The following is a 22,240-nucleotide window of genomic DNA, read 5'->3' as shown; positions in this document are numbered from 1 at the left end:
GCCACCTTGCTCCCTGCGCCTGGGTTGCTGCCTTTATTGTCGGGGGGTAGGGGGGAGAGACTCTTCAAGGCCTCCAGCTCCCTCTTGGTTGCTGAGCTCCTGGGAGAAGCCCGGGTGGCGTCTACAGGTAAGGGGGCTGTGTACCTGTTCTCAGTGGGTGTCTTTTATCTTTGGGCAGAGATGTCTTCAGAGATCCAGTCCTGCCTGACGGAGGTAGAGAGCTGTTTCCATCTATTGGTGCCCTTTGACTTTGCCCCGAGCATACCTGGGGGGGAAGCCACTCCCTCCTCGAGCTTTGGCTCCCCAGACGAGGAGCAGCCCTGCTGCAGCAAGGACCTGCCTGCCCTCAGTGGAGATGGGTGCTCGCCAGAGGCCACCTCAGGGGACCTGTCAGAAGAGGAGGCGTTCGTGCGGAGCCATGGGCTTGGCTCCCACAAGTACACGCTGGCCCTGGAGCTCCGTCCAGGTACCAGGCACCACCCCGACTGCTGGCCCCCTGCGTGCCCAGGGTGTTCTGGGGCTAGGGAGACCCCCAGAGCTTTCCTGGAGTGACCACTGGTATTGGATGCCTCCTTGAGAGACCCCCCCTGTAGTGCACAGCAGTGATGGGGTGCCCTGGGGCCATGTCAACATCAGAGTGAGGGTGTGTATGGGGGTGGTGTAGGGCCAGCTGCTCCGGTCTGGGAGGAATCAGAGCCTCAGAGCCCACTGTGGGCTGATCTCCCTGCCTCAGGGCAGGGGACAGGAGCCTCTGTGGGCCAGTGTGGGGTGGCTTCGTGGGACATGAGGGGGCAGGCTGGGTTTGGGTGGCTTCTCAGGTGGCGATGCTGCTTTGTGTCTGTGGGCACTCAGTTTCCCAGGCTGCAGGGCGAGAGCTGTTGGTTGGGACCTGGACTGCTGGGCAGCAAGTCTGCTGAGTCTCAGGCCCAGTATGGGAGCTTGCTCTCCGCTCCTGAGTGGGCGTGGTGGGGAGGGGAGAGGGTAGTGTTCTGGAGACACACAAAAGGCCAGGTGTGGGCTGGGGCAATCGCAGTTGCGGGGCAGGGGTGCATGGTGTCTACCTGTCCACTCTGGGCCACTGGCCCAGCCCGCCCCGCCGTGACCTCCTCCGTCTGCCTCCGTGGTTGGACACGCACTGACGCTGCCTCGCCATGTGTTTGCCGGGCCAGGCTTGGCTTCTCCACCCCGTTAGAGTTTCTCGCCTTTCCCTTTCCTTCTGGCTGCTTGGTTTCTGGCTTTGCTGCTGTGCTGTAAAGGCCTTGACCCAGGTCCATAGGAGATGCAGTCACCCCTCCTGGCCCCAGCTGGGGCTCTGGGAGCAGTCAGGCTAGGGGTGTACACACAGGTTCCCACCTGTGAGCCTGGAGCGGGCCTGCTCTCTGGCCCTGCCCCCAGGAGAAGTAGCCTGACCTCCCCCGTGACACCCCACCTCCCCGACTGGCTGTAGACCCGCTGCTGGTGCAGGAGGATGAGGACAACAGCGCCGTGGTCCAGAGCGCCCGCGATGTGCTCAAGCTCGTCCAGAGCAAGTTCCTGCCGGCCGCGAGCTCCTGGGTGCAGGTAAGGGCCAGTCCCGGGCTCAGGAGTGGGGGGCGCTGCCATAGACCCCATCCCTGCTGCTTGCCATGGGGGGGGGGCGGCCATCACCCATCCAGCCCCTCCCTTTGCAGCTCTTCACCCGCGCAGGGGTTCACGACCAGCGGCTGAGGCGCGCCATCGACCTGAAGACGGAGCTGGAGGCAGCCGTGCGCAAGTCCAAGGAGCTGCACATCCAGCCGCAGGTGAGTGCGCAGCGTGGCCAGAGCGCTGTCACAGGCAGAGCTGGAACAATGGCCGAGCCCTGAAAGGGTCTTGTTCAGGGACGGGGAGGGCGAGCCGGGCGCCTGGGCACTGCCCGAAACCCCTCACAGGTTTCCTGAGCGGGGGGGCTACCCAGGGGGGTGGGGCGTGGTGTCACTCGCAGGACCTGAGTGTCTGAGAACCCTTGAGGGGCCTCCGAGAGCCAGGCCGGACCTCACCCTCCACCCCGGCTTGCTGCCAGGGCAGTGCCAGCCTCAGGTGTCCCAGGGCTCTGTCTACCTAGCGGTGGATGTTGTGTGAGGGCCAGGCCGGCTACTGGGGTGTCTGGAGCCTGCAGGCTCAGGAGGGGTCCTGACAGGATGTGGAGGAGAAACAGTGGTTGGGACACGGTGGGGTGGGAGCTGCCTGATTAGACTCGGGCCCCCCCCCCCCAGGCTGATCTCGGGGCCCTCAAGACGGGAGGGTGAAGCTGACCCCTCTCAGGGTCCTGTGCATACCTGGATGGGGTCATCCATAGCCGTGGGTCACTCCAGTGCCTGCAGACAGGTGAGCTGGAAGGGACTGTCGGGCAGAGAGTGAATGCTCACTCCAGGATGTGCTCTTCTTACGTGCCCCCCACAGGGTGGCCCAGGAGCCATCCACCCCAGCAGGGCTAGTGGTGCTGGCATGCTCAGTACAGGTCACTGGTCTCTGACCCCACTCCGGTCCTGGAAGGTGGACCCAGAGAGTGAACTGCAGGCTAAGGTGGGGACTGAGAGGCGGGCCAGGTGTGGCTGCATCGGGAGGTGGAGCCAAGGAGAGGAAGCCTGGCCCAGAGGGGCGAGAGTCCTGGGGAGCTCCCTGCCTGGGTACATCTTTGAAGGAGAGCCATAGTGTCAGGAGAAAGGTGTGTTTCCTGCTAAGAGTGAGGTCACGTGCAACCACTTGAAGTTTCCAGGGCTGGGCTGACACCTCCCAAGGAGCAAGGTGGCCTGGCTGACAGAGCCACCGCCGCCCTTGGGTAGTGGCCCTCACATGCTGCAGGCCCAAGACAGGACAGGCTCCAGCTGCCTCCGCCACAGTGGCTCCATGCTCCTCACCCAGTGGGGGAGCTGCCTGTGGCTATTCCTGGGTGCTGCAGCGCCCCTGGGGACCAGCAGAGGGCAGTCTTGCCTGTCTTTGGCTTGGCAGCCAACTGGCTTGGCCTCAGAACTCAGGCTGGGCAGCGTCCAGCAGGACAGCGTGCAGCTCCTTTCAGCAGGCAGCTTTGCTGAGGGCCGCTGGCCTGGTGGCTTCTGACGCAAGCACATCTTTCACAGATGGCAGACGGGTGTCCCTCTGTGGGGTGCACAGGAACTGCTCCTGCCTGGCAGTGGGGAGGGATGCTCCACACCGTGTAGGAGCAACCTCAGGGTGAAGCTTAGCGTGAGGAGAAAGGTGGTTGCCGCCCTCAACTGTCACCCTAAGCAGAGGGACGGGGATGCGCCCTGCTCCTCCTCCTCCATCCCTGCTCAGTGAAGGGGCTTGGTCAAGCCGTCTGTGAATCTTGCACCTTTCCCTGGCCATCCACTGTGACTGGCTGACGGGCAGTGGTCTCTAGGGGCAGCATGCCGGTGGACCGTGAGCCGTGTCCACGGTGCTGTGAGTGTTGTGCGTGGCTGCAGAAGGCCAACTGTCTGGTGGCATGGCTGTCTCCCTGCGAGGGGCGGAGGGCCCCCAGGACACTCCGGCCACTCTCTCTGGCCTGTCTCTGCCAGTGGGACTTCCAGACGGTCTGACCCTGCTCTCAGCTCCACAGCCTTCTCCGGGGATGGCCAGCTGGCCACTGGGCATGAGCAGGTCTCCTTACTGACGAGGCCACTGCTGCCCTGCCCGGAAAGGGCCCTCTAGGGCTGGGGTGCCCCTTCCTGCACTGGTGCAGTGCAGTCTGGCACAGGTGGGGTGGGAGGGTGGGGGGTGGGGATGGGAACACGAGTGGCCCCGCACCGCACTCAGACAGCATCTCTGGGAACCCCCAGCTGTGTCTGTGGCTGCAGATGTGGTTCTTGGCAGACCATGGCCCATGAGCGTGCAGCCTGGCCTCAGGGCCCCATCTTCAGCAGGAACTGGTGGTGGTGAAGGCTCCGTCATTCCTGGGGGGGTGGCAGGGCCGCAACCAAGGGCTGCAGGGGCAGGCCCAGCAGGGGGCTCTGGAGCCTTGGGTACCCTTGAGGCTACATCTTGGCAGGCTGGCTGCTGCTGCCCTACCTGTCACACAGCATCCTGAGGGACCCCCGCTGGCCAGTGGGTCCCCAGGCCAGCTACTCTCCTTCCTGCCTCCTCCCTTGCCTTTCCTCCCTCATGTCCCCCTCCTCGGACAGTTCTGGGACCTCTGGGCGAGACCTGACCCTGTGTCCATGGTCTCCTACACAGGCCAGGGCAGTACCCAGCGGGTGGCGGGCAGCGACTGTCCAAGCCAGCAGACTCCCCCCCACCCCACAACCCACCCGCCCCTGGACCCACATCGGTCAGCCTGTCAGGGAGAGTGAGTGTGATTGCAAGGTGTCGCCGGCTTCAGGGGAAGGGAAAGATGGTCCTTTATCAGTTGAAGGGACACTTTCTAGACCTTTCTCCACCGACTGATGTTAAAAAAAAAGCCTCTGGCTCTGAAGCCCGCGGGATTTGGCTCATTCCGCACCAGGCCACTCTGAGCTGCCTGCAGATGCCATGATTGGCGTGAGTGGCAGCACCCAGCCTCAGGTGAGCCGCTTCCCAGAATAGATTCGGCGGCCCCTATCTGCGCATCTCGGCTCCTGGCAGTCGGCAGGCTGCAGGGACCGAGTGCATGCTCACGGCAGCCTCTTGTCACACTGCCCGGGGTGGGGGTGGGGGGGCGCCTAACCCCTCCCCAGGCACGGCGTTCATTAGAGCCCCTTAATTAGAAATTATGAACGAGCTGGGCTTCACTCATTTTCGAATAAAATTTACGGCGGGTCTCACCCTCGGGCTGCCGTGCTGTGCGCTCGGCCGGCGTCGTTAACTCTGCGTGTAGAACAGGCCGAGCCGGCACTAATGCAGTCACGCGCCGTTGCAGTGCCTCCGAACTTTGCACAAACGGCTGCGGACCGAAGTGGAGAGGACACCGCCAGCTTGCATGGAGGGAGGGAGCCCGGGGACTCAGAGGCACTGGGCCTGGGGGCAGGGCTTCTTGGTCACCTCTAAGACCTCCGGCCTCGGCCTGCCGCCTGAACTTCCCCCATGAGGCACTTTGCCTGGTGACATAGCTGCTCCGTCTTTAAAAAATACTCCCGGCTGTGTAAAGACGTGTTACTGCTGGCTTTATAGAGTGTGTCTGTCGCGGTTCCGTCTGGAAGGCGGCCGGGGATAAATCCTCGGCCGATCAATACGGAGGATCGTTGGGTAGATTTAGTCGCGTGCCCGCTCCAGCCGGGCTCGGGGTAATAACCCGGCCCGTGACATCCGTTACACTGATAAAAATCCTCCACAAACTTCTAAGCTGCCTGCTGTTTAATTATGGAGCGCAGGTCCTGATTCGTTCGTATCCTGTAATTAACAAGCTGTGTCTTTTCCCACCCACCAGCACACTGGGATAAAACCAAACAAGCGCCGGCAGCCGTCCTCGGCAGCACCCTCCGTGGCTGCAGCGGCAGCGATTTAAATGAAGTTATTTGTGTCCGAGGCTGAGACAGCCCTGGGGATGCAGTGGGGGTGGGTGGGGTGGGGGGGTGGAAGCGAGAACCACGTGCCCACAGTCACATCTGCACTCAGACCCCAGTCCACTGGAGTTGTCCCTGGTTCTTTCTGCGCGATGACTGCCGGCCTGCCTTTCAGACCCGCGTAACACCCCCAACACACACGTCCTCTGTGTCGAAAAACCCGGGTGGGTCGCCGCTGCTTTCCAGTGCGGTGGTACGCCCCATGCTGCTGGCTGCACCCTCCAGGAGGAGCAAGCAGCAATGTCAGGGAGCCTTGTGCACTGCTGCTGCCATCAGGCCCGTAAACAACCAGGCAGAGAGCCAGGCAGAGAGCCAGGCTGGGGCTTGCCCACCCCCTCTGACCCCCTTCTTGGTCCCTCCTGGTGCCCGGCATGTGTGCCCCTTCCCAGCGGCTCCCTGATCATGTCTGCAGGGCCCTCGTCCCTCCCTCCATTCCTGAGAGGAGGACCACTCCATTCACCGCCGCATTGTGCAGACCTCAAGACGGAGTCTGAGCAGGTTCCCCAAGCCTGGGCCGCCTTGACCAGGAGTCTCGCCATCCCCTGAGTGTGCCACCAAACATAGGGGCTGCCCTGGGGACACAGTGGAGTCCCTCCCCTGCCTGCGCGCCTCTTCAGACCGTGGCTTTACAGAGGCCAAGCTGGCAAAGGGACAGGAGCTGGTGGCCCTTTTCCAAAACATGGCTGGCTGCAGAGTGAGAGAGAGAGAGTGAGTGTGTGTGTGTGTGTGTGTGTGTGTGTGTGTGTGTGTGTGTGTGTGTGTGTGTGTGTGTGTGTTTGTGTGTTTGTCTTCCCTGGCCCGTGCTCCCTGGAGCTCACAGGAGGGCAGAGAGTTGGAGGTGGCAGGGCACCCAGATGAAGGGCGGATTGCGCCCTGTGCCGCCAGGTCAGTTGTGCACGATGTTCAGATGGCTTTGCTGGTTCTCAGGTGCGCTCACACCGCCCCTCCCTCAGCCAGCAGAACCAGCTGCATCCCCCACCTCAGGAAGGTTAGTACAGCAGGTGGCAGGATGAGTCCAGGCCGCCCTGGTATGTATGGGCTTCCCACTGTGGACACTTGAGCCCCGGCCCCTGGACACCCCCGACTCGTCTGACCTCCTCTTACGACCTCCCTGCAGGCAGGCACAGCCCTGGACGTCCCTGTTCCCTCTGCATGTGGCGCTTGGCTGGGCCCCAGCAATGGCCAGTCATCCCAGAGCCCCACAGTGGACGCTGGCCCCTCAAATTGAGGCTGGACCAGGAGGAAGCAGGTCATCTCTGTTTCCAGTACAGCTGTAAAAATCTCTGTACCAAGGCACTCCAACTTAGAGTCTGGGCTACGCACTGAGCTTCCAACTGCAAGGTCAGCCGTTCAAACCCACCAGCCGCTCCAAGGGACAAAGCTGAGGCTCTCAGTTCCCACAGGGGTCGTTCTACCCTGTCCTAGAAGGTCTCTGTGCCGACTCAATGGCGGCGAGTGAGAAGTTAGATTCCCTCACGCTAGAATGATTCCCAGAGATGTTCAGTTTGGCCGTCAAGAGGCGTTCTACAGAGCCCTGTGCACACCAATACTGGCTCTCTTTTGGCCAAAGGGGCTGCCCTGAATGGCAGGCCGCCAGCCGGGGTCAGATGCTCCGGGATGCTGGGCAGCCCCACCTCTGTCCTCTGAAGGTGGTCCCTGGCAGTGGCCTTAGATGCGCATGAGATATTGGCCTGGTGGGGTAATCCACACGGTCCTGCCAGGAGGGCATTAGCATATAAATAGCAGATGCAATGACGACCATCACAGCTGAGTACATTTAATTTTTAGTTTATAAGATAGAATGGGTTTTTAAATGCATAGCCATCAAGTCTGCGGAAAGACAAATGAAGTTTAGAGTTCACTTGTCTGAGGACGCCTTACATCATTTCTTTCTTTTTTTCTTTTTTTTTTTAAAGGGAAACAGACACACATAAAACTGAACAAAAGTGATTTCTGGGGTGAAAAGTAATTGAGATTGCGCGCTGAGTTAATTAGATCGTACAGAATTTATTTAACAGCCCAGCTGCAGTCAGTCCCTAGGCCGTGCCTCTGCCCGCGAGGGGCGGCCGGCTCGGCAGCCGCTTCTTCCTCTTCCCCTTCCTGCTCCCGTAATTAGCACCCTCCCCGCATCCCCTCCGTAAACTGATTGCGTTGTATATTTTAGCCATTTTATCGCTTGTTTAATTATGATCTTAGTGGCTCATTTTTCTAAACCCTTTTAACTGTGGGTGAGAATCAATTTGTTGGGAAGCAGTGGGGAGCCCAGGGCGCGCCTGCCCAAGAGGCGGAGGTCCTTGACTGTGGCCATGCGCTCTGGGTTCAGGCGCGAGCTGGCCCGAGGGTGGCCAGCCTGGCATTGGCTGGCAGAGCTGCTGTCCCCCCTCCCCCCACAGGTCTCCCATCCTTCTGGGAAAGTGCTGGACCCGGAACAAGGTGGTGGCCTGGCACCCACCCCTGCTCTGCAGACCAGGGACAGGGCTGGGTTTTTTTTCAACCATGTTGTGGGTGCAGATGGGTAGGTGGGTGGGGTCTCAGGAAACTCACCACGGGTGGGGTGGGACCTTTATGGAGGAAGTGTGACCAGACCGTTGAGCAGTGAGCCGGGCAGAAACCATCAGTGTCTGTCGGTCAGCAGTGACACTGACCCTGGGGGACTTCCCCTCAGTGCCCCTGCCTGGTGTTCTCAGAGGGTCACTTCCAGTGGAGGGATGCTGTTGGCCTCTGGCCCGTGTATCCCCGGGTGGCCTTTGACCTGAAGTGGAAGGTGGTCACAGCACCTGCCTGCCGAGTGAACCATTTGGCTGTTTGGCTTTTCCCAGTAGCTGCAGGCCTCTCCCTCTGTGGGGGGCCACTTTCTGAGGGAGCTCAGGAGAAACGTGGTCCCAGGAGGGAGACCACACTGTCTTCCCCTGAAGCAGGCCTTAGGGGTACCAGCTGGCGGGGCCAGAGTGCCCCTGGCTCATAGTGCAGCTGAGAGCCAATTTGGGTCCAATGAGGACCTTACCGCAGGGGCTCCTGTGCCAGCCAAGCTTGTGTCCCCACCTCTGTGGATGCACACTGGAGAATGGGGGCTTGCCTTCCGAACCTTAGCCTCAGTAGACCCTGCACATCCGGAGTCCAGGTCTGAGGGCCCGGGCTCAAGGTCCCCAGGAGCCTGAGCTGCCCTGGGAAAGGGCTTGGGAAACTTAACTGCCTGGAGGTGGTGCCGGGAGGCCAGGCCCTCAGGAAAGCAGTCCTCGAGCCTGTGGTGGCCTGGCCTCCCTCCCAGCAGCGGCCTTTCCAAGACAATGCACCACCTTCCTAGGCTGTTCTTGGGACCGCAGGCGAGCTGGCCTCGCCAGGAACAAAGGAGCCCGGTGCGAAGGAATGGCGCAGTCCAGCCGGGGGGAGGCCGGCCAGCCGCCTGTCCCCAGTCAAGCAGCGAGGTCTGTGGGAGAAGAGGCAAATGGGCCCCAGCGCCTGTGAGATTCAAGGGTGTGAGCACCGAGCACCATACTTTATGAAAATGACCCCCATATTTAAAAGCTGGCGTTATATGTTATGCATTGTAGCACCAAGCCCACATCTACCTTTTAGAAAATTAAAACACATAAATTCTGTTTAGTGTTTGATCCGTGCGGCACGCGTGCCCGCCATAATGCCCGAAAACCTTGGCGGCGCGGCACCTTTCATAAATTCCTGGGTCGATTCTATACAAAAATAATTTTCAGGTCCGCGGCTCATTGTTATTCAAACGTGATTGATCGTCGTCATTTGCTCGGCGCGGGAGTTAAGTGCCCCTGTCATTTCCAAAGAGCATAATTGGGACGTTTCACAGGTCAGCGGTGGAGACAGGCTTCTGTTTTGATCAGTGTTAGACTGATAACAAAAATTACGGAGCTCGTGATTAATGTCTCCGGTGGCTCTGGGCGCAGGGCCTGTGGGCCATGCCCACACAAAGCCCATTTGCATCTGATTATGCCTCTGGGGCAGGGGCTCTTTGCTACGGTGGGCCGGATGCAGCAGGTACGTCCAGATGTGGCTTCCGGGCCCCCGGAGGCTGCCTCGCACGAGGCTCTGCTGGGCCTGGCAGGCAGCTGGGGCCACGTCCGCAGATGGAAAACGGAACTGACCTGGCGCTCGTCTTGAACTGGTCAGGTTCCCGAGAGCAGACAGACCCACTGAGGAGCCTGCAGGAAACGTCTGCCCTTGCCTCGGGGGCTCCCCCGGCTGAGACGCACTGATCTTTATAAATAAAGGCCCAGCCAGCCCTGTCTGGTGTTTATTAGCACTTTTCTCTCAGAACCGTGGGTCGGCCCGTACTGGTGCTGTCACCATGGTGACAGTGAGGCCTGGCTGATGGTAGTCTGTGAAGGGAGGCCTGGCATGGTGGAAGGCGGAGCAGGATGCCATGCGCTGCCAGGAAAATGCCCAGTGCAGGGTGGGCACAGCCCTTCCGATTCTGAGAGACTCACATCTACAGCAGGGGGTGGGCGGGGAACGAGGCAAAGCCCCACCCTGTGCCGAGACTACTTCAGCGGCCTGCACAGCCCTGGATATGCCCTGTGGGCAGGAGCCGTGGTGGTAGCATGTGCTACCAGCCCCCAACTGGCCCTCCCAGTCCAGCTGAGCCAGCTGCCACTGCATCTCCCTGCTGCCCTGGTTTCCATCACTGCCAGCAGAAGCCAGGGCACCAGGGGGTGCGGGAATGTGGTTAGTGAGGCTGTTGGCCACACAGCTGGAGGTCTCTGGGGCTCGGGCTGGGGCTGGCTGACTTCAAGGCGGGCAGCCTCTGTGGAGCCACACAGCCACTCCCTTCTTAGATAAGTCAGGAGGTCAGGGCCACAGCCCCACTGCGCCCAGCTGGGGCAGCCTGAGGGGGCTGTTGCGCCCACCCCGTCGGGGCTAGCCCAGGACTAGGTCCCCTGACTGGGGTAAACCCCTCCCGTTGTGGGCACTTCACCGGGAAGCATGAACTTCCCGGAGCACCAGGAGCCAGGCTGGCATTCTGCCAGGAGAGAGCCCGTGTGGGCCTGGGGTTGAGGGCATGCACGTGGGGTGGCTCTGTGGCTGTGCAGAACTCGGGCCGACCCCTTGAAAACATCAGCCCACCACGGAAAACTCACAAACCAAGCCCGGCATCCCAGGGCCAGGCTGGCTCACAGCCACCCTGGCTGGTGTGTTTGGGACGCTGTCACCGTGATGAGAGCTGGAGGGTTCTCTTCTCACCTGGACACCGCCCCCCCACCCTGCTCCCCCAGCAGCTAGTGGGTTTGAGCCACCACCCTGTGGCCAGCAGTCTAGCACTTACCCGACGGCATCACCAGTGCTCCTTACAGCACCTTAAATCCCACATGGAGGAGAGGCGCCCCCAGGAAGAGTCCTCGGGGCGGGGTGTCACGGGCCTGTGCCGTGTTTCCCCAGAGGAGATCCTGCAGGGCCGGGGGCAGCGAGGACGAGGATGAGGACGAGTTTGTGGAGGTTCCGGAGAAGGAAGGCTACGAGCCCCATGTCCCTGAGCACCTGCGGGCGGAATATGGTGAGTGTGCGGGAGGGGGCTCTGTGGGAGAGGGTGGGAGGGCAGGGCCGCAGCCAGAGGGAGGGTGTGCCTTGGTGGGGTGGCAAGTACCTGCTGAGGGGTGTAACCCTAGGGAGCGGGTGTCCTGGGAGGTGTTGGGGCTGTGGGGGTTCTGGGCAGGGGGCGGGGACAGCAGTGGGCGCAGGGGGAACAGCAGCCGAGTGAGCATGGGAGGGGCACTGGAGGTCTGCTTTGCTGGTGCCCATGACCAGTCGGCCTGGGGTCATGTTGGCCAGCCTGGCCCTGCTCTTGCCCAGGGGTCTTGGGCGGGCAACCTGCCCACCAGGTGCCAAGATGGAGGTTTGGCTGGTTCTGCAGACACACAGAATGGCCTGCTCTGCCCCTTTCTCCCTGGGGTCCATCCACTGGGGGCCCTATATGGGGTGGGCCTCTGCTGACCAGGTGGCCTGGATCCTGGCCACCCCCCTCAGCTGCCCTGTGTGGAGTTGAAGATCTGCCTGGAGGACCCCCACCCAGCACACAGGCTTGCCCCTTGGGGATGCCAGCTCGGCACCTGCCAGCCATGAGCTTCCCTGGAGGAGGCCAAGCCTGAAACCACCCCAGGGCCTGTACAGTGTCTGCTGACCGGCAGGGCAGTGTGCGGAGCGGTGTTGGCAGGCCTGAGGGGTAGGGGTGGGGAGTCTTGCCAGCTGAAGAGAGCTGGGCTGTGTGGAGAGGCAGCTTTCCCTGCCTCTACCCTCTCCACAGCCCTTCCCTCGTCCCCTCCTCTGGGGGGTATGGTCACAGATTCACGCCCAGAACCGGGCCACCCACAGAACTGGGTACCATACCTCTTCAGTAAAGTGATCTCCCAAGTCCCATGAGGGGCACCTGGTGGGGAGGTCGTGGCTGGACCCACAGGAGGGGAGGGGGGTGCTGGGACATGGTGGCCAGAGGACACAAACACAAACAAGCCCGTGGCTTTCCTGGTGAATTAGACAAGTCGATCTGAATCGGCGTCTGTAAGATGAAATGTAAATTTGTTAAAAGAATTTAGATGATTAGGCAACTCAAGTGTGAAGATATAACCCATTAGGGGTGTCATGCCAAATTAACACGACCAGACTTTTAACGACCTTCCATTTGTACAGCCCCTGTTTACTCCTGCACCTGCTGTCTGCGGGTCGGGGGCCACTCAGCCAGTCCCCTGGTGGAGGAATGTCCTGGGGCCCAGCAGGCCAAGTGTCTGGGGTCAGCGTGTCCTCTGGAGCCAGGAAAGTGGTCTCTGGCCAGACTCTGCCAGAGGAACCCTCCTGGCTGCCTGCCATTCCCCGGGCCCTGTTTCAGACAAGGACTGCAGGCAAGCTCCAGCCTGGCCCCTGCCCTCCAGAAAGTTCGAGGGAAACTGGTGGCAGGGCACTCGCAAGCACACACACAGCCCTCACGTGTCCGCCCTGGCCCCAGGCTGACCCAGCTGGCCCCTGCGTAGGTCTCTCTGCTCTTGTCCGGGTGCAGTCACCTCCTCCAGGTTGCCCTCTGTCTTCCCCAGGCCTCGGGCGTGCAGCTGCCACTCACCTGGGCGGGGGCCACGTGTCCCTGCTGCGCCCTTCCTGGCCCAGACACTATGGCATGAGCCAGTGGCTGCGGGCTCCCCTGGGGGCGGGTGTGCCCCATAGCAGCAGGTACCGGCACACCCCTTCTCTGTGTCCCCGGCAGGGTCCTTGTCACACTGCGTCCTGATTGCACACCACCGTGTGGTGCTACATGTGGCGGGCTATATCTCCAGTGCCCGTGACAGTGTGGGGGTGGTGGGTGGGTGGCATCGCAGTCTTTGCAGGGGGCAGGGCAGACCAGACACTTGTTAATGGGGTGGGGGTGGGGGTGGCAGCCAAGGGGAAGAAGGCCTTCTCCAGGCAGGGCCTGAGCTGGGTCAGGCCTGGGGGGTCCTGGGCTCAGGGTGTGGTCTGCTTCTCAGCCCTGCCACCTGGTTTCCTGCCAGCATGAAGCCAAGGCCCTCTGGGACCTCACAGGGGGACGCGGGGAGCCCTGGGAGAGGGCACTGGCTGCAGAGGGTGCCCTGGTACAGGCCCCTTGCCCCAAGATGATGGTGTGCGAGTGCATTGCCTGGCCCTTCCAACCTCCTCTCTGGAGCCTGGCGAGCCCAGAGACCTGGCGCCTGGGCTGCCGGCCTGGACCGAGCTGCCATCGGCTGGACTGCCGGGGAGCCCCGTGCCCCACACTGGTTTATATTCCACGGTGGTTTTTTCAATTAACGCCGGCAAATCTGAAGTGGGTGGCTTTTGCTCTGAGTTCACCAAGCCCAGGGATACCACACGCTCTCTCTTTCTCATTCCACTCTGAATTTGTACCAAGGGGCTTTTATGTTCCCCTTAATCCCCCCATTTCTGTCAGGACATAATCTCTCTCTCACATTTACATTTTAATTACAAGCCCAGCTGAACTAGGTAAAATCAATAACGACAGCGCAGCCGCCCAACTTTGCAGGCTGCCCCCTCCCCACCCCCTCCGTTTCCTGCCATCGATTGGCCTCAGGTAAGGTCTGCAGCTGCACTCCGGCCGGCCGGCTGGTGGTGCCTCTCAGGGTGATGCAAACGGGAACGGGCTCTGGGCATTTCGAAGATCCCCTCTCTGGGAGGACGCTTTCACCCCAGACAGGACACAAAACTGCCGCCCTGAGCACCAGCGGGGACGCGTGGCCTCTTGCTTTTGCCTGCCACCATCCTCTTCCCAAGAAGGCCCGTGCTCAGGCTGGGGAGATGCGTGTGCTTTTGGATATCCACTCTGCAAGTACGTCAGGGACATTGATTTTCTACGACAACGTGAAAACAGTGTGTTTTTAGTGCCCCGAGTAGTTACCCGCCTTGAACACGCTTACCCATCTTTTTAATGGTTGAAAACAACAAATCAATGGAAAATATATTTCATTCTTGTAACTCTTAGGAATTCTCCTATTGATCCTTTGGCTGTGAGTGTATCTCCCCGAAACGTCACATTGTTCACTTATCAGTCTTGCTTCCTCACACCGTGCGTGTGTGTGGGCACGCGTGTGGAGTGGCGGTGCGCCTGCGGAGGGCTGGCTGCGCCACCGTCTGCCTCACTTGCAATAGCCCTTTGCTAAAACACCGAGTGGAAGCTTTGGGAGGTTTGCAAGGGGAAATCTGCGCAGTGGGCCTGCCCTCCAGTTTTGGGGCTTTGGCCGTGCGCTTTACATTCTGGGCTGAGGCTCATCTACCAAGTCCATTGCCCTTCAGCTTTGGGTGGCCCCTTCTCTTAGTCCATCGGAGGCTGGACCTTATACCCTCAACTCCAGTAGGCCCTGTGTTCCTGCACTTTGGGCATGGCTATCTACAGCTGATGGGCAGCCCACACTCTGGACCGGGATTGGTGGAGATCCGACTCTTGGAGACCTGGGAGGCTGCGGCCACCCCTCAAAGCCTAGTTAGCCTGCCTCTCCTCTTGCGTGTCACCACAGGCAACAGGGAGAAACCACGCCACCCTTGTAAAGGTTTTGTGTAGAAATCTCAAAATCCCAAGCTCATCACTTACAAGTTCTACCTTCTGCCAAACGTTTCAACGTACTTCAGACAAGTCTGTTGCCATGGCATAAAAAGCCTGGCCCTGCCTCCATTATCCAACCACAGGTTCATCATTTCTTCTGAAGGTTTACTGGAAGCACGTTCCGTGTCCACATGTCTAGAAAGGCCCTGCTGGTGGCACCATGCCCATTCCTTGGAGACGATGGAGCCTCGGGGCTCTCCTTTCTTCCCCCAAGTCCTCACCAGAATTCCCTGTGATGTCCATCATTCTACCAAAAGTCTTACCAAGGGTTTCCAGCCTTTTACTTCCGTCCCACTGGCTTCGGGTCAAATTCAAGATCACGGTGACCTGATAGGACCGAGTAGAGCTGCCCCATGGTGCTTCCAGTCTGCCTCCACGGAGCAGCTAGTGGGCTCAAACTACCGACTTTTGGATTTGCACTGGAGTGCTTACCCGCCGGCACCACCAGGGCTCCTTGCTTTTGCTACTGTTGCTCGGGGCCATTGGGTCTGTCCAGACTCACAGTAACCCTGCGTCCTGCAGAAGGACTGTGCCACCCTCCCTCCCCATTGTTCTTGCCTTGGAACCCATTGTGGTGACCGCTGTGTCCAGCCCTCCCACCAAAGGCTTTCTTCTTTGTCGCTCGCCGTCGGGCCTCGCAGGAGCACTCTGGCCGAACGTCCGCGACAGTTCTGCCTGGTCTTTTGGCAGTCTGTACTTGGGATGGTCTTCACCAGCCCCGTAGTTCAACTGCACCCATTTTCCTTTGACCTTCCTTATGCAGGGTCCAACCTCCACATGCATGTGAGGCCGTTGAAAGTACCCTGGCCTGGGTCATGTGTCCCTTAGTCCTCAGAGTCACCTCCCTGCACTTCAGCGTCTTCAAGAAGTCTTTGGCAGCAGATTTACCCACGCAGTGCCTCGATTGAGGTCTCCCAGCCTTGATCTTCTCAGCAGGCGTCTCAACTCTCCCTCTTCCAGCGAGCAAGGTTGTGTCGTCTGCATGTCGCAGCTGGTTCCTTTCATGCACTCCTAGATCCCTTATCGGATATATGTGGTGAAAGGATACACCCTGACACACACCTGTCGTGGCTTTAAGCATGCGCTAGTCCCTTACTGTTTTTGCACAGCTGCCTCTTGCCTCGGGCGCAGGCTGTGCATGAGGCCACTGAAACGTTCGGTGGAGTCCCCACTCTTCTCAAGGGTGTCCACAGTGCTGCGGTCCACACAGTCGAAGGCCTTCGCACAGTCAGCGAGACACAAATAAGCATCTTTCTGGATTTCTCTGCTGTCAGCCAAGACCTGTCCGACATCAGGAAGGATATTCCTGCCTCACGTCCTCTTCTGAGTCTGGCCTGAACCCCTGGCAGCTTGCTGTCAGCCTTGCTACCCCTGCTGGATGATCTTCAGTGATGTGTGATGTCAGTGATCCTGCTCCGTAGTTCGAGCATTCTGGGAGTCGCCTTTCTTTAGAATGCGAACAAATCTGGATCTCCTCCGGTCAGTTGGCCAAGTGTCTGTCTTCCACATTTCCTGGCTCAGGCGAGTGAGCGTTACAGGGACTCTTCACCGGCTGCTTGAGACGTCTCAGTTGGTACGCCATGAATTCCTGGGGCCTTGCTTCTGGCTAGTGCGTTCAGCAGAGCTTGGACGTCTTCCCTCAGTGCCTTTGGTTTGTGCTCCCACGGTGCCTCTTGGAATGGTGGGATGTCGACTCGTTCTCTTTGGTCCAGTGACCGTGTATTCTTCCCATCTCTTCTCGGTGCTTCCCGCAGCGCTCTGTATTCTGCCTGCAGAACCCTTCCCTTCAGTGTGGCAACTCAAGGACTGGATTTTTTCTTGAGTTCTTTGAGTCTCAGCTAAGCTGAGTGTGTTCTTCCCTCAGGGGTTTCTAATCCGAAGGCCTTGCATATTCCGTGGTCGTATCCGGCCTGGCCTTTTTGAGCTGCCCTCAGAAACTTTCTGTTCAGCTCCTGGACCTCATCGTTTCTTCCACCATCAAGAGCTCATTTCACAGTCTCTTCTGACGTCCACGCTGACCTTTTCTCCCGCTCCTGTCTCTTTGGCGACCTTTGTTGATGTAGCACGTTCTTGATGTCCTCCCACAGCTCCTCCGCCTCCTCAACACTGAGTGCATCAGATCTGTGCCTGAGACGGTCTCAGAACTCGGGAGGGATATACTCTATGTTGCATTTTGACTCCCGTGGACTTGTTTTCCATTTCAGTCACCTTTTAACAGGAGCCTACAGGTGAGCAAGGGACAGACTGTTCCTCTGTCGGCCCTGCTCTGGTTTTAGCTGCTGGTAGTGAGCTTCTCCCCCGCATCTCCCCGCAGACACAGTCAGTGTGATTTCGGTGCATTCCACCCGGAGAAGTGCAGGTGTCGAGTCACTGTTTGTGTTTTCGAAAAAAAGCTGTTTGCAACGAAGAAGCCATTGATCTTGCTCATTTCTGTTATTCGATCCCGGCTTTGTTTCTGTCCACCGGGATCAAACTTTCCCACCGCCTCTTCCTTTCCCTTTCGACTGTTGCATCCAGTCGCCCAGCGTTACCCTGCACCTTGATTGCAGTTGGATCTGTTCCTGACTGAAGACCTTGGTACGATCATCGGTTTCTTCGTCACATGAGCTCATTGTACTCTGGTGGCTGTGGAAGCGATGCCACTGGTATTTGAAATGACGGCAGGGTCACCCGAGTGAACAGGTCTCCGCAGAGCTTCCAGACGAGGAAGAAGGAGCAGGCTGTGTACTTCAGCGGCATCACCCACCGAAAACCCGAGGGCTCCCATCCAGACATTGAACAGAAGCGGAACACTGGCAAGTTTGTACCCGTGAGGAGCATTCAGGATGGAGGCTTTCAAGGTGTGCCTGAGGAGGAGCTGCCTTCTCAAAGTCAAGCCCACCATAATCATGAAGGTTGGGCCTTCGGGACAGTCACCGACTGATGGGGCGCAACTGGAAATGAGAAGAAACAGCACCAGACATCAATTAGTGATCAGAACTAGGGATGCACTGAGTGGGAGTCTAAGAAAACCAGTGTCGTTAACCATGAGATGGAACACACAGAGGTCAGTATCCGAGGCGTTAATGAGCTGCAATGGGCGGGTATTGGCCATTTTTAGTCAGGAAGCCACATGGCTTCCTATGCCGGGGACGCTCACTGAAGAGGACTGCTTTGCATGCGCCGTCAACGAGGACCTTTCAGGATCTGTCTCGAAGCACCACGAGGTCTGTGATGGGGTCATGTGGACCCACCAACACGGGTTGCAACGTCTGTTTTGAGTGGATATAATTCAGTCTGCAGCATGTACATGGACCATTCTTTTTTTTGTTTGTTTGTTTGTTTGTTTGAAATCATTTTATTGGGGGCTCATAAAATTCTTATTTCACAATCCATACATACATCCATTGTGTCAAGCACATTTGTACATCATGGACCGTTCTATAACCGTATGTGTGTATACATATGTAGATTCAAGGCTGCAGTGGAGCTCTGTGACCTGGAAGGCTGCCGGTTCAAGTGTGCCAGGCATCTGCTCCTGCACAGGCTGACCCTTCCAGAAACCCCCAGGGGCAGTTCTACTCTGCCCTTTCGGACCGCTCGTTAGCTGCATGGCAATCAGTGGGTGTTTACAGACTGCTCAGAGTTGGAATCAATGTGCTTGGGGTTAAATATGCACCCGGGTGTGTGTGTCCATGCGTGTGTGTGAAATAGGGGTCTCTGGCCCTTGGCTGCCCCAGCAGACCTGTGGCTGTGGATTCCGGGGACCACCGTCTGGAGGATGCCGACCTCGGAAGTTGTGGGGTGTCCTTCGCGCCCGCTACCTGGGTGTTCTTCATGGGTAAACCCCGTGCAGTGCTGTTTAGCGTCGCCTTCGCAATTACGTGAGGTGAAGCACCCATAACCGCTGTCTGCTGTCTGTGTGTGAACGCCCACTCCGAGGGGTCTGCTGGAGTTCACGCTGCGAGGTGGCCGCACCCCACCTTCCTCTGGTTCTCCCTGTGCGAACTCTATCTGACCATTCCCCCCTCGTCTCCCGGTGCCCACGGACTCTTTGTCTCTGTGAGTTGACTGTGTTCTAGATACTTCATGTACACAGTGTCAGGTAAGAGCTGTCCTTCTTACTCCACGCAGTCACTGCACGTAATGTGTTCAGGGCCCCTCCCCCTTGTATCGGGGCTTCACTCTCTACAGCCGAGCCGAGCCCCTGGCATGGCGAGAGCACGTTTGTTTCTCCTTCTGTCCTTCCTCATCCACCAGTGGGTGCCAGGTTGCTATCACCTTGGCCTGTCTTGGAGAGGACTGTGGTCCACACTGGTGGGTGTGTGGGCGTGTGTGGGCGTTGTTGCTCCCCATTCTTTGGGGAACACACCTGGGACCGGCATGCTCGTGTGGCTTTCCTGAGTTAATGTTAGTCTTTCTCGTGGGTTAGCAATGGCACCATGCCGCCTTCCCGCCTGCAGGGCCTGAGGGAGGGCCCAGCGCCTCCACACGCTCGCCGAGGCGTCTCTTCCGTCTTTGGGTTGGTAGCCGCCCCAGGAGATGGGATGTGAGGCACGTGGTTTTGACTTGCATTTCCCCAATCACAAATGATGCTGAGTTGCCTTGTGCATTTGGAAGCTATGTTGACGAGGTGTGCCCATGCCTGTGCTTCCAACACCTTTGTGTGCACCCCCCATGTGTTGGTAAATTTCCTTTTCTTCCCGGCAGGTGACCCCCTCTAAGAGGGTTTTCAAGGTACCGGGCAAACCTCAGGGAGTCTTGTGCACACTATGACCCTCGGCCCATGACCTTTCAGCCTCACTTCCAGACGATAGTTTAACTGGGTATAAATGTCTGGGGCAGACCCGCTTCTCAATATGACCTTCTCAGACCTCTTTCCATCCAGGGTTGCTGTCGCTGATGGGAGTGTTATTTCTCTGCAGGCATCAGCTTTTTCTCTTGGGAAACACTTCCCGGTTTTCTCTGTCTGTAATCCCCCACTTCTCTACACTACATCCCACCCCCGAGTTAGGGGCGGCAAGGGGCTGTACCTCATGGAGAGCCTTGGCTGTGCTGAGCCACACCCCAGCCCCTCCTGTCTCCTCAGTCTGCCCACAGCCCTTGGACACCACCTTACACAACAGCTAGAGTGGGCTGGACAGGGACAGAGACACTGCCTGACAGCTGGCCATGGGCCAGTGCTGAGACACTGGCAGAGCTGGGCTGCTGCAGGTGGATAGCCAGTGTCAGACATGCAGTGGACAGCTCAGTGTGGGCAGCCAGTGTCAGGCCTGCAGTGGACAGCTCAATGTGGGCAGCCAGTGTCAGGCCTGCAGTGGACAGTTCAGCGTGGGCAGCCCGTGTTAGGCCTGGGCCTGTGGTAGGTGTCTCAGCATGGGGAGTGGTCTCAGGCCACAGGGGTTATAAATCCAGTTGTGTTTGGGAATCTGACCCTTCCTGCCCTGGGGCCTGGGGTGGGACACTGGAAGCCATGCTCAGCAGTGTGGGGAGGGTGCTCAGAACTGGACATGTATGTTTGTTCTAGGGTTGGACCCAGCAGTCCCTGCCCAGGCTCTGGAGAAAATCCCCCCAGGGGGGCGTGCTGCTGGAGGTGTGCCCGGGACAGCGAGGACAAGGAGGGATGAGGAGGCATCGGACCCTACCTCTGCTGCCGCCCAGCTGCAGCTGCTCAGAGCCTGGCTGCCCACACCCATGTCCACCAGGTGACCTGGTCAGCGCCCCCATCTGGCAGCGCTTGCCTGGTTCCTTTGGGGAAGCCCCCCAGGATGACAGTGACTGCTGCCCTGGGCTGTGCCATAGGCCAGGGGCACGAGGGGGAGCGGGCTTGTCCAGTGGGGAGACCCCGCCCATTCCTGAGAGGCAAAGGGTTGCAAAGGGCTCAAGGAAGCCTCTTTGGGCTGAGACGGGTGGGGCGGGGGCGGGACGGGGGCGGGCACAGCCATGCCGTGTCTCTGATGGTTGCAAGTCTTTAAGAGGGAAATGTTGACCTTTGTAACACAAGCAAATGCCCAGAAAGTGGGGACCACAGCAATCAGGGCCCACTGGCTCACTCCCCAGACAGGGAAACTGAGGCCTGGGCGTGGGGAGGACACTCCACTGACCAGGGGCACAACTGCCGTTGTCCCAAGGGTGATGGTGGGAGCTGAGGTCCCCCATCCTCCTTGCCTTCCTCAGTGTGGCCAGCCATGGGGGCAGAGTCTTGAGCTGGCACAGGAGGGGGGCGCAAGGAGAGGAGGGCTGTAGGAGCCAGCCTGTGGCTGGTCCCTGAGCCCTGTGATGCCCTTGTAGCACCCCCAGGGTGCCGCTGGGGGCCGACAAAGCCCAGAAGCTGGCCGCAGAGCGCGCCCGAGCGCCTGTGGTGCCCTTTGGAGTGGACCTGTGCTACTGGGGCCAGGAGCAGCCAGTGGCCGGCAAGGTTGTCAAGTGAGTATAGATGTGCCCAAGGCTCCCAGGGGACCGTGTGCAGGGTCTGGTCATTTGACCCTCGAGCACCACCCTAGCTGCTCCCATCCCCTGCTTGTGGGCCACTCCCCGAGTACAGACTCCTCCTGCAACCCAGGGACCAGGGTGGAAGACCACCCACCCCACCTGCCCCTCCTGCTCCCCGCCCCTGGTTTCCTGAGGGTGTCCTCGCACAACTGAGCCGGGTCCTTCGAGGGTGGGGTGACAGTGCCACACGTGTGCCAAGGCTGCCATGCCAGGGTGCAGCGAGGCAGGGCTTCCTCCCTGCAGAGGTGACCCAGGCTGGCGTGTGGGGCCGACTGAGTGGGCCCCTGTCTGTCCTGTTCTCTCCTCTCCCCATGTCTGCCTTTGCAGTGTACCCCTGGCACGAGGTGGTCACAGGCATGTGGACTCGAGGTGGCCAGAGCTGGCTGTGTCCACACAAGGCCAGGCGACCTTGGGAGGCCCCCGGTCCCAGCAGGGTTGGCGCCCGAGGTGGGCCTCTGGGCTCCAGCTGCTCCATTGATGCTGCTAACACCCTGGCCCTGCAGAGCCGACTCCCAGCATCGCTTCTGGAAGCCCAGTGAGGTGGAAGAAGAGGTGGACAATGCCGACGTCTCAGAGATGCTCCGCAGCCGCCACATCACCTTTGCCGGGAGCTTTGAGCCCGTGCAGCACCGCTGCCGAGCTCTGCGGCCCGACGGCCGGCTCTGCGAGCGTCAGGACCGGCTAAAGGTGCCCACCCCCCACCCCTGGACCTAGCTCTGCACTGGCTAGGGACCCTGGAGGCCAGGAGTCAGACACCGCCAGCCCGATGCCTGGGTTTCCAGAGCGGGCGAGCGGGAGGGCTGGACTCGGGCCACCAAGTGGACACAGTGCCTGAGCCTCTACCCCACTGCTGTCCCCCTGCTCAGGTCAGAGCCAAGGCCCCTCAAGTGCTCTGAGTGACTTACCACAGGTGGCCTGTGTGCTGTGTCCTCAGCCTTCATTGGGGGGTGGAGGGGGTCCCGGGTGGTGGCCCGCCTTCAGTTTGCTGCCTGCATGACCTTTGCAGTGCCCTTTCCATGGGAAGATAATCCCTCGAGATGACCATGGGCAGCCCCTCCACCCAGAGGACAGGGCATGTGAGCAGAGCCAACAGCTGCGGCAGCAGGCAGAGCCCCCGGGTAGGTCTGTGGGGAGGACAGCCGGAGCCGGGGGGTCTGTGGGGAGGACAGTCAGAGCCTGGGGGGGGGCGTCTGCGGGG

General features: G+C 59.6%; 1 protein-coding gene across 2 annotated transcripts in view; it reads left to right on the top strand.

The window, feature by feature from the left end:
- UVSSA (UV stimulated scaffold protein A) overlaps positions 1 to 22,240 on the top strand; it is a 32,687-nt gene that overhangs the window by 5,847 nt on the left and 4,600 nt on the right. For both annotated transcript variants that reach the window (XM_045289514.1, XM_045289513.1), the window contains 8 exons: positions 179 to 466; positions 1,448 to 1,560; positions 1,671 to 1,781; positions 10,899 to 11,013; positions 20,078 to 20,255; positions 20,842 to 20,976; positions 21,546 to 21,729; positions 22,049 to 22,160. In XM_045289514.1, coding sequence (XP_045145449.1) covers positions 179 to 466; positions 1,448 to 1,560; positions 1,671 to 1,781; positions 10,899 to 11,013; positions 20,078 to 20,255; positions 20,842 to 20,976; positions 21,546 to 21,729; positions 22,049 to 22,160 — 1,236 coding nt within the window. The remainder of the gene's footprint in view (positions 1 to 178; positions 467 to 1,447; positions 1,561 to 1,670; positions 1,782 to 10,898; positions 11,014 to 20,077; positions 20,256 to 20,841; positions 20,977 to 21,545; positions 21,730 to 22,048; positions 22,161 to 22,240) is intronic.

Source organism: Echinops telfairi, unplaced genomic scaffold (genome assembly GCF_000313985.2).
Source record: "Echinops telfairi isolate 266 unplaced genomic scaffold, ASM31398v2 ScPeMD7_28;HRSCAF=97, whole genome shotgun sequence".
In the NCBI taxonomy this organism is placed as follows: domain Eukaryota; kingdom Metazoa; phylum Chordata; class Mammalia; order Afrosoricida; family Tenrecidae; genus Echinops; species Echinops telfairi.
Note: the sequence above shows the minus strand (reverse complement) of the source record. Positions and strands in the feature narration are given on the sequence as shown.